The sequence below is a fragment of the Solanum dulcamara genome, chromosome 4 (assembly GCF_947179165.1).
Source record: "Solanum dulcamara chromosome 4, daSolDulc1.2, whole genome shotgun sequence".
Taxonomy (NCBI): domain Eukaryota; kingdom Viridiplantae; phylum Streptophyta; class Magnoliopsida; order Solanales; family Solanaceae; genus Solanum; species Solanum dulcamara.
Genome location: NC_077240.1, coordinates 71474203 through 71485062, shown reverse-complemented (window position 1 = coordinate 71485062; position 10860 = coordinate 71474203). Strand labels below are relative to the sequence as shown.

The window sequence follows — 10860 nt, the reverse complement described above, 5'->3', positions numbered from 1 at the left end:
TAGTATAATATATGTAGGACGCCATGTAGAATACAAAATTGCTATGTAGGGTGCCATGTAAGGCGAATGTGTCTATTTGTTTAAGTTTTTGATAGTTAAAGTACCTACTTGTGCACTAGTAAAATTAGACGTCATAGTTGTCAATTAAATCAAAGTTAAAGGTCATATTTATTAAGCCTTTTTGTTTCTACCATAATATCACATCTAAGAAGCAGATCATGGCCTCAAATAGGACAGTTTAATTTTACACGGTATTTACTAGCTTCATTAGTACTATCAATAATTCCTCCTCATATGTTGATGGGAAGAGTAACCAGCTTTCTTATTTCTAAATGCTTATTTATATCCCCTAATTAACTCGCAATTTTCTAAACTCAATCTCCAATTACTCTTTGTTGCATAGTTATATTCTCCAAGACTCCCCTTTACTTCTCTTACATTTTCCTTGTTTTGTTAGAATGAACATGAAAATTTCCAAAACTGAGTGAACTTTTCTTGAATTTATACTAAAGAAAGTGCTATTTAAAAAGTTCCAATCTTTAATGCAGAAATATGGATCAACTTGTGATTTTTTTGGTTTGTTTTCTTGCAATTGCCTCGTTTGTGAAGGGGCATGGTAAAGGAGGGTGGATCAATGCTCATGCTACATTCTATGGAGGTGGTGATGCCTCAGGGACAATGGGTATGCAAATATTTTCTCTTTGTTCTCCATTTACTTTTTCATGTTAAGGGTTTAATTTAAGCGGGAACTTATAGAATTCTTACCGGTTTAAGAGCTAATTACTTAGATACACTCTAATTTGTAAATTACGAATCTAACTAGATCCAGATACATGTATCTCAGAATATATGAGGTCAAAATTAGGAGTAATTTGTTCTAGGTACACTGTATCAAAGTGGATTCGCATGTATCTGGATACATAGACAAATCTCGTTCGCCTCCTTCCCATCTCGCCCTTTCCTACGTATCTGGTATCCCAGATACATGTGAATCATACCATGAATCATACCATATACATACAGATATATGTATGTGATGTGTATCTAGTGTGATTCGCATGTATCTGGGATACATGACTATCTCGCTTTCCTCTCTCCCCATCTCACTCACCTTTCTCCCTATTTTTAGTGTATCTAGTAGCAAAAATACATATATCTAGGCGTATCTTCATCAATATATGGCAGAAAATTTTAATTAGTGGTAAGATACATAATTATTTAAAAGTATTGGTAGAACTAATATATATGATGTATATATATATATATATATATATATATATCTCAACTTAATTAGCACTATTATTAGCCCTTTCATCTTGATTAGCAATTTTAGCTCCGTATCAAGGTCACAATCGTTATCGTCACCAGCATCGAGATTGTAACTGTCATCAATAACATAATTATCATCAAATCCTTTAGGCTTGTAATCTAGGAACTTATTTAGAAATACTATAATGAATGGAACATAGAAGTTTGTTGCTTGGAACTATTGTTTCGTAATACTATAATCATGAAAGGAATGTCGGAGTTCGTTGCTAGGTGGTTGACCAAATAGGATCGTTATGTTCTTATAGAACCTATCATTAAAATATCCCCTAAAGGGTATAAGGCTAATTGGAGGGGAAAATAATTTTTCATGAGATCGAAAACATGTCGGTGAATTCAGGATCTAGAGTAAGTGAATTTTCTGAAAAGAGTATGATCTCATTACATTAATATATTATTTATTGATTTTAAATATATATTACACAATTTAAGAGAAAACCAAAGGTTCAATTGAACCCATACAACTTCCCATAATTTTGTCTTTGTTTATGTTGGTTCTTATTAATTCTAGCTAGGTAAGCATGCTCACATTGTTTGTCTCAAGTCTGGATAGAGGAGGAGAGTTACGGTTCCATCAATGAGTATGATTTCATTATAGCTATTCTTTTTAATTGATTTTTGCATATGTATTACATAGTTTGAGGCAAAATCCAAGGGTCAAATTAAAATCATAGAACTCACAATAAATTTGCCCTTGTTTATGTTGATTTTTGTAAATTCCACCTGTGTGAGGTTGCTCACATTGCCGACCTAAGTTCTAATAATGAGGATTGCAGTAGGCAGACAGTCAACGTCAAACTAGCCAATAATGTTGATTCTTGTGAAGCTTTATTTACATGCATTTTATAACAGGTGGTGCTTGTGGTTATGGGAATCTATACAACCAAGGTTATGGAACAAAAACTGCAGCTTTGAGCACAGCTCTGTTCAACAATGGGTTGAGTTGTGGATCTTGCTATGAGATTAAGTGTGTGAACGAACACAAGTGGTGTTTGTCAGGCTCTATTAAAGTAACAGCAACCAATTTATGTCCACCTAGTAATGCTGGTGGCTGGTGCAATCCTCCTCTTCACCACTTTGACCTTTCTCAGTCTATCTTCCAGCACATTGCCCAATATAGAGCTGGAATTGTCCCTATTGCTTATAGAAGGTATATGTTCAATTGGTTTTTATGATACAGTCAAAACTATCTATAAAGACGTTATTTGTCTAGTTAAATTTTTTCTGCTATAGTGAAATGCCGTTATAAAGAACATTTAATATAACATAACATGAAAAATCAGTTTCAAAAAATAATTTGGTCAATATAGTGAAACATTGTTATAGAAGATGATTGTTATAGAAAGGTCTGGTTATGTTTGGTCCAAATAATGCTTGCTTATGTGATTTTCCTTCCAAACTTCATATCGGTGCTCGTTATATGGGTGAAATACACACACTTTTATTCAACTAGGTCCTCACGTTGCCACATATGTTCAATGGTCGATTCGTTATTGAAATACACGTAAAATACACACACTATTATTGAAAATTTTACTTGGACAAGGCTCCATTTTGCCTTCGAAGTGCAATCGACCCTCTTTCTTCTTCATATTGGATTCCGTAGGAAAAGATACGTAGGTTTTAGTTATAGGTACGAAGTCTCTGCGCTTTGTTGAACATAGTTCAACTAAGGTACGAAGTCGCTTTGAAGATTCGTTGAACAGAGTTCAACTCATTCGAAGAGGTACATAGTCACTCGAAGAGGAACGAAACCTTTCCCTACCCGATCAAAACAAACATAAAAGTTTTGTTTCCCCTATCATATTTCAATAACAATAATTAATTGTAACAAGGTCTCCCGAAATGATTTCAAGAGGCATGTACCCAGCCGTGGATTCGTCCAGGGCATTGCTTCGATACGGTACCGAATTCGTTTCATTTCATTCTTCCCCGAGCGGGAATACGCCGCTTACAATAATATTAAACAAAGGGCGCTTATAGATTAATAGTAATGTCCTTTTCCCTTTCATAAATCTTGATTTCAGACATCAAAAGGTAATGGTAAGAAGTCACTTGAATGAATGTGAGAGGTATGGCGGTTAGTCTTCCTCGTCTCTTTCGGGTGGGCAGCGGGAATAGCTCTTCTAGCATCAGCATGGATTGACCAGAGACTGGGAGTCTGGGAGTAGTCATCCAGCAAGAAAGGGAAGGACCACTTAGCGCAGTGGAATAGGAAAGAGAGTGTCGATCACAACTTTCGTGTCACCAGAAATCCTTTTTCGTTTATTGGGAGACTGAATGAAAAAGGCTTTGTCAAGCAGGCATGATTGTCACATCGATCGACAGTTGAGAAATACTATTTCCGGGGCCCTCACTTTAGCGGAGAGCCCATTGCACCTTGTTTTTCTGGCCTATCTTCTTTCTATAAGCAAGCTCCCTCCGGCAGTCCCTGGACGGCTCTCTGTTCTTGAGCATGTTGGGGGATTAGGCGGCAGTTGAAAGAGCTGCTCGAAAGCTTGACGAAGAAGCGAAAAAAGCCTATCTATTCTATTTTCTTAGTTTAGTAAAGGGCTTTTCCCTGTCTATTCAGGAAATTTGTAATTTTTGAGCAAATTTCAAGTGGAAGAAACATGTTCTTGACTGATTACTGCATTTTCTACTCTAGCCACCCAAAAATTGCAATAGGAATTATTTTTTTGTATAACTATGGTGTGCATGTCAACTTATACATCACTTCGATTAGTCCACTAAATATTGGCTATGTTATACCAGCACATACTCTGTCCACCAAGACTTACAAGATACAAAAGAATCACCCAACAGCTTTTTTGCCTTTGTTGGAATTTAAACTCTTCTTTTCCTGGTCCATTTTATCTTCATTAACTGTTAGGTCGCACCTATAAATGCTTGCAATAGAATCAATTAACATAAACTCTATTGTCAACTCTTGTAGGGTACCCTGCAGCAGAAAGGGAGGCATCAGGTTCACCATCAATGGACACTCTTACTTCAACTTGGTACTAGTAACTAATGTTGGCGGTGCTGGTGATGTTCGCGCTGTAGCCATTAAAGGATCAAAAACCCAATGGCAATCTATGTCAAGAAATTGGGGCCAAAACTGGCAAAGCAACAGTTTACTAAATGGACAAAGCCTTTCATTTAAAGTTACTACTAGTGATGGACATAGTGTGGTCTCTAACAATGTTGCCCCTGCTAGTTGGTCTTTTGGACAGACATACACTGGTGGTCAGTTCCACTGAAAAACTAACCCTAAACATTTGGCACATGATTAGAAACTCGATGAGTTGAATAATGAATCCGTCTCCCTGAATTATAAGTTTTTTTTTAAGTTCTGGATGTGTCATGTGATTCTGACCTACACATCATGTATTACGCTCTTACTACTTGACTAAAGCCTCAATGGTCATTGTTAGTACATAGGGATTTTAAAGTTGTCCTTTTTTGTCATATTAATTATATTTGAATTAAGGGTAGCATAGCTTTAGGACCCTATAATATCCATGAGGCTATTATTTATTTTTATTTTTTTAATTTATGTATTTTTGTTTTTTCTTTTGTTGCGATGCAGTGGTGGATTCTTTTACCACCCTCATTTAGGAGTGTCTGTATGAATTGGAGAAATTTGGAAACTTTTTTTCTCCTAAGTTTTAGTTGTAATAATCCAGTTGTTTAGTGCAGTAATGAGCATTAATGGACATGATGCTTTTGTTGTATATTTATTATATGTCCTTCCTTTTTATTTTTTGTTTCTTTGCCTTGTAGTGTTAATTATCTTTTACTTCTCTTTTATTCCTAGATGGCATTTAGTCATCTAGGAATGACTATATGCCAAATGTGACATATGTTTGTTGTTTTTCAAATTCTTGACAATTCTAGAATTCAATTTAAATTGAATTCTAGATTTTATGATCAAACGTGTTTTTCAGAGTTCAATTTCGAAAATAGAGTGAAAAAATTGCATGATCGCCTCCTAAGAGCCCGTTTGGATTGACTTATAAGTTCCTTATAAGTTGTTTTCAACTTTTTTGAGTGTTTGACTGACCAACTTAAAATCATTTTGTGTTTAAAATAAATTCCAATAAATAATTGTATTTGTTTGGATGGACTTATTTTAAGCAGCTTATAAGTGGAAAATAACTTATAAGTCAAAAAAATAAGTTGGGCTGCACCTTTTAACTTATAAGCAGTTTTCAATTTATAAATTACTTAAAATAAGTCCATCCAAACAGACGTATTGACTTGAATGTGTAGAATTTTTTTAAACTATCAGTGCATAAAACTTAAAGCAGACGTATGTAATGATAAATTTTCTAGTGACAATAATTCTTTTCAATTGCTCTGGTTCCATGAAAGATTTTATTTTAACCATATAAGTTAGTTACAATTTGGAAATAAAATCTAGCCATCATAAACATTTACACATTTTGGGATTTTCAAGATCTCAGTGAAACTGTAAGCTTTAGCCCATGTTCCATTGATAAAATGGTCATCATCCTGTACTTGACTAGATGCCCTGGGACCAACTTGAATTTATAGAATCTACACAAAATTGCAAGTGCCATCTTCATCTGAAGATATGCTGAGTCCTTCCCAAGGCATATCCTTGGCCCTCCCTACAACACCATGGCATAAAAAATGTTGTTATCAGTGTGGCGGAACAAGGATTTTCACTAAGGGGATTCAAGATATAATGAAGTAAATATTGGGAAAGCCAGTAGGATTCGATGTTCACTATATATATACATAAAATACAATTTTGATATAGTTATTTATGGTGTAATTTTTTGACTAGGGACGTTTGAATGAACCCCTTACAATATCCTAGATCGGACCATGGCTATACACATATTATATATTGGCAACTTTAGACCAGGTAGAGTCGGATTCAAAATTTTAACTTTATGGGTTCAGAATTGCACATATCATTTGAGTTTTTGTTAAAATTTACCACGTATACATAATTAGTATATTACTTCACATCCATAGGATCTAAGCCAAAACTACTAAATTCAGCTGAGCCGATAGCTTTACTTTTTACATTCACCCCTTGGTCGGGGCCGACTCTAAAGGTAAGGTTACATAAACCATTGCTTCAGATCCTGAAAAACTAAAGGCCCTCAAAATGTTGTTATTATATATAACAAATAATTTTAAATTTTTGTTGAAGTTGTTCGGATGAGTTGTTAGTTTCCCTAAGCAAGTTATTTCTCTTTAGTTTTGTTAAGTTGATCCATGTCACCAATTCTATTGAGATGCTCTGTTTATAGATATATACCTGGAAAGCAGTGAATTTAAATGGAGATGCATTTTGGAAAACTCCATCCTTAAGCCATCTCTCAGGATTGAATGAAGCTGCATCAGAACCCCAGTTGTATTCCATTCTTCCCATAGAGTAAGGTACATAAGTCACCATTCCTCCAGACTTTAACTTTGTTCCATCTGGTAAAACATCATCTTCCAATATTCCCTTTGGATCCTGCTCACATTAAAACTTTTTAATACAAATACACTATTTGTGCAAAAGTTACTGGGTTCTGCCGAATCCATACCCAGGCTTCCAGTTAAATCCTATCAATTAAAGTTGAATGGTGACCAATTGATAACAATGTGTGCTGATTTTTGCAATAAAATCATGGAAACTAACCTGAGGAACAGCAGGATACAATCTAAGTGTCTCTGTAATCACAGCATGCAAGTAGTACAATTTCCCCAATGAATCATAATTCAGGAGTCCAGCAAATTGAATCGCTCTCGAATCAACAGATTCAGGATCCTCCGGGTCATACTGATGCAACGACACGTTCTCTTCTTTAGCACGGACTTGTTCCAACGACTTCAGCTCCGCGTATAGCTTCTCTGCTACGTTCTCGTGAGTCATAATCATGTATATAGCCCAAGACAGAGTCGTTGCAGTTGTATCGCGACCCGCGATGACAAAATTCAGGACAATGTCTCTCAGGCTTTTATCTGTTATATTGTTCTCAGGATCTTTTCCTAGCTCAATGAATCTTGACAATATGTCTTGCTTATTAATCTGGTTATGTTGAAAATCATTAAAAAATTAGCATAGTATAAGACTAATAAACCTGTCTAGCCAAAACTTTGAGAAAACTGCTTATTTTGAAAAGTAGCAGTTTATATTGTAACAACAATTTTGCTTGACTAAAGTTTCAAAAGTGCTTCTCTAAAATGGTGTCTGCTACTACTCAGAAGCACTTATTTTTTCAAAAAATTTGGACAAATACCTCCTAGCAATTTTTGACTTGCTAGAAGCTTGACAAAACAGGCTATAATTTAGCTAAACCAATGATTATAAAAAGTTTGTATGAGCTTACTTTGTCATTTGTTTCTATCTCTGCCTTCCTTTTTCTTATGACAGAATATGTGAAATCATCAATTTTTCTAATGCTCTGATCAAGGATGGCTTCTGATCCTATGTTGAGAAATTGCTTGATTTTCCACAAAGGATCAATGAATCTTAGTGTCACAATGACATTTGCAGCATCAAATGCCTTTGCAAAGCTATTCTCTGGTAATTTTGGGTCCAATGTTCCTATCTCTACACCAAATCCCACCTTGCATATTGAGTCCAGAGTCATCCTCATCAACAGATCCTGGAAAAACAATTCTTCTTTAGCAACAATACAAAAGAAAAACGGAATAAAATTATACTTCCTCTTGTGTTGTTTTATGTGATACACTTTTCTTTTTTAGTTTCCTCAAAAACAAATGACACAAATATTTTTGTTTATTAAATGATAAAGAAATGGATTTTGGGACCATCACCCCTAAAGCACCAAGTGGGACTCAACACCCCTGCACGTCCAAGAATGAATATTTGAAGAGTGGATAATATAAGATGGGGGTGAACATTGGGCAAATAATAAATTGGGATGAACCTAATTCTGATGTCATGATAAATAAATGAATCTTGGTCTCCAACTTCGAAATCTAGTTTTTGAGGTGAGAATTGTCCAAAACTATATAAAGAGACCATTCCATCCCAAAGCACCAATGTGGGACTCAACAGAAAACAATTTAACTTTAAACTTTTAATTCTACCCTTAGCCCCTAGGGGTCTATGTATTAACCGTGGTTTTATTTGATCCTTTGTTTGGTAAGATTTACAACGTATGTATAACTAATACATAACAAATTATGGTATTAGCAATACAAGGGTTATTCATATATGGATAAGCATGGTTAAATATAAAACACCCCGTACTGCTCCAAACCAAACAGTGGATAAGGAATAACCCCATCATAACTAATCCTAGCATAAGTAATCTCAACATTACTTAACAACAACATACCCTGTGAAATCCCACAAGTTAGGTCTGGGAAGGATGGAGTGTACACAAACCTTACCACTATCTCATGGAGATAAAAAGACCTTACTAATACACTTATTTCAGTATTATTCTTATATCTCTATCCAGCGACCCCTTAGTGATATGATTTATATTCGTACAAATGGCTATGCATCTGTTTTAGATCACTAATTTCGAAGTCTTTCATATTTTTTTTTAACTTTGTGCTCAGTCAAACACCGTCAGAGACAAAGTATCTTAATCATTGTATTTAACTCCAAACAGAATTCAGCAACTCACCTGCATGTCTATTTGCTCATTCTTGAAAGATGCTTGATTGAGAATGTTAAAGAGTTTAAGACTATAGTCCCTAAAAACCACAGTATTGAAATCCCTTAAATTCTTTGAAGCAAACTCAAAGCTAGCAGTCTTCCTTTGTTTCCTCCAAAGCTCACCATCCACATTAAAGATACCATCTCCAAGCAAAACTTCCATATATGAATGGTACACTTCACCCTGTGCCAAAACAAAAGAAAAAAAAAACAATCTTTCTCATGCTAGACTAAAAACCATATGTAAGTTGTGAGTAATCTAATTTATAAATAGAAAGAAAAAAAATCTTGCACCTTTTTCCGAACAAATTTTTACACAAATAGCAGATCGAATTCACTATTTACTTCTTTTAGCCAATATACAATATATTATACACTAATTAACTAAAAAGTAACTATTTCCCACTGAATTTCCTATTGAAAAATGTTCAGTGACTATTCTCACCAATACTTTGATTGAATCGGTGAGAAAAGAAAAAAATAGCTAATGTTTCATATGGTAAAATTAGGAAGCTTCCACTATTTCAGTGATATTGTGTTTCCCACTATTCATTTCTCCAGTGAGTTGGTTCGATGGATCATGAATGGAAAAATCATGTTTCATAGTACAAATGTTCCACTGATTTACGGTGGGAAAAATCTTTGTTTCTATTAGTGTATATACCATTATTATACATGAATTTTACATATATTATATATTCTCAAGCTATTTATAATTTAATTAAAGAGAAAGAAAGTACTATATATACACACCTTTGGGTAATTATCAAAGTTTGTTTTGAGAACATGTTCAACATTATTTGGATGAGCAATGTAAGTATAAGTTGTGGTCATGGCAGGAACAACAACAGTTGGTGATTGAGCCAAATACTCAACTAACCAATCATGCATCCTGTCAAAATTAACCCATTGTTCTAAGCCTGCCCCAATAATAGGCCAATTTATTGGGCCTTTCTTATTTTTCTGCCTATATGTGTTGATAAATTTCCAAGACAAAATTAAACAAGCTAACAAAGTTAATAATCCCATGTTGTTGTGTTTGATGTTGAGCTATGAGAAAATATTGGAAATTATGGCTGTATGTAGAAGTCAAAATTGTGTGTTAATCTTATATACAGATAAATGGAGGAGTATTATGTAAAGTGGTTTAAGCATTGGTTACTTGTAAATTTTCTACAAAATTGTCAATAGTCTTTGCATGTTGTGAATTGAAAATATTGCACGTTCTTTGTGTCTTCAACCAAACTTATATTCATCTCAACCATATTTCTTTATGTAATATATATAAGTTGTTCGCAGAGACGGAGTCAGAATCTCAAGCTTATGAATTTGAAATTCGAATCTTGTAACTCGTAAATTGTATTCTAACTCCGACCTTGACTGTTAATGTAAATATTTTTTTGTATCATCGGGTCATTTTTATGTGTTAATAGCAAGTAATATATCCTCATTGTTTTATTTTAAAGATTTTTAATGTCATATTTTAGGGAGACTTATTCATAGATATATTTTTGATAAATAACCTGACATTATACAGGGAGGCATCACGATTTTGGGTGTTGCAGCAGTATTATGGTCGAACAGGTTAAGGGTGTTGTGGTAGGATGCGCTGGAGAAGAGCGACCGGACATGATGAGATTCTTGAAGAATTTTGGAAGAGCGCGAGCTCGGTAGGTTTGGAGTGGCTGACTAGGTTATTTAATGTCGTCTTTAATACGGCAATGATGCCCGAAGAATGGAGGCCGAGCGTAATGATCCCTCTATACAAAAACAAGGGGGATATCCAGAACTGCAACAACTATAGAGGTATCAAGCTTCTAAGTCATACTATGAAAGTGTGGGAAAGAGTGGTGGAGATGAGGGTGAGGAGAGACGTGTCTATTTCAGAG

At 34.7% G+C, this 10860-nt stretch overlaps 2 protein-coding genes across 2 annotated transcripts; one reads left to right on the top strand and one right to left on the bottom strand.

Annotated features, from left to right (window-relative positions):
• Positions 1-528: 528 nt before the first annotated feature.
• Positions 529-4632, top strand: LOC129887540 (expansin-A15-like). Its single transcript, XM_055962663.1, has 3 exons — positions 529-682; positions 2179-2476; positions 4262-4632. The coding sequence occupies exons 1-3, from the start codon at positions 553-555 to the stop codon at positions 4566-4568; spliced, it is 735 nt and encodes a 244-aa protein (XP_055818638.1). The 5' UTR covers positions 529-552; the 3' UTR covers positions 4569-4632.
• Positions 4633-5671: 1039 nt separating this feature from the next.
• On the bottom strand, positions 5672-10071 carry LOC129887538 (cytochrome P450 704B1). The gene is made up of 6 exons (XM_055962660.1): positions 9725-10071; positions 8940-9155; positions 7665-7943; positions 6974-7363; positions 6605-6805; positions 5672-5942 (listed from the first exon to the last, which is right to left on the bottom strand). Exons 1-6 carry the CDS (start codon positions 9998-10000, stop codon positions 5763-5765), a joined length of 1542 nt encoding a protein of 513 aa, XP_055818635.1. The 5' UTR covers positions 10001-10071; the 3' UTR covers positions 5672-5762.
• Between the last annotated feature and the right edge of the window lie 789 nt (positions 10072-10860).

Excerpts from the sequence above, each read along its gene's own strand:
- LOC129887540 (XM_055962663.1), top strand. The coding sequence starts at position 553 with ATGGATCAACTTGTGATTTTTTTGGTTTGTTTTCTTGCAATTGCCTCG. Across the intron at positions 683-2,178 it reads TGATGCCTCAGGGACAATGG|GTGGTGCTTGTGGTTATGGG; the intron begins GTATGCAAATAT and ends ATTTTATAACAG. Across the intron at positions 2,477-4,261 it reads GTCCCTATTGCTTATAGAAG|GGTACCCTGCAGCAGAAAGG; the intron begins GTATATGTTCAA and ends CAACTCTTGTAG.
- LOC129887538 (XM_055962660.1), bottom strand. The coding sequence starts at position 10,000 with ATGGGATTATTAACTTTGTTAGCTTGTTTAATTTTGTCTTGGAAATTT. Across the intron at positions 7,944-8,939 it reads ATGAGCAAATAGACATGCAG|GATCTGTTGATGAGGATGAC; the intron begins GTGAGTTGCTGA and ends TTGTTTTTCCAG. Across the intron at positions 5,943-6,604 it reads TTAAATTCACTGCTTTCCAG|GGAGGGCCAAGGATATGCCT; the intron begins GTATATATCTAT and ends ATGGTGTTGTAG.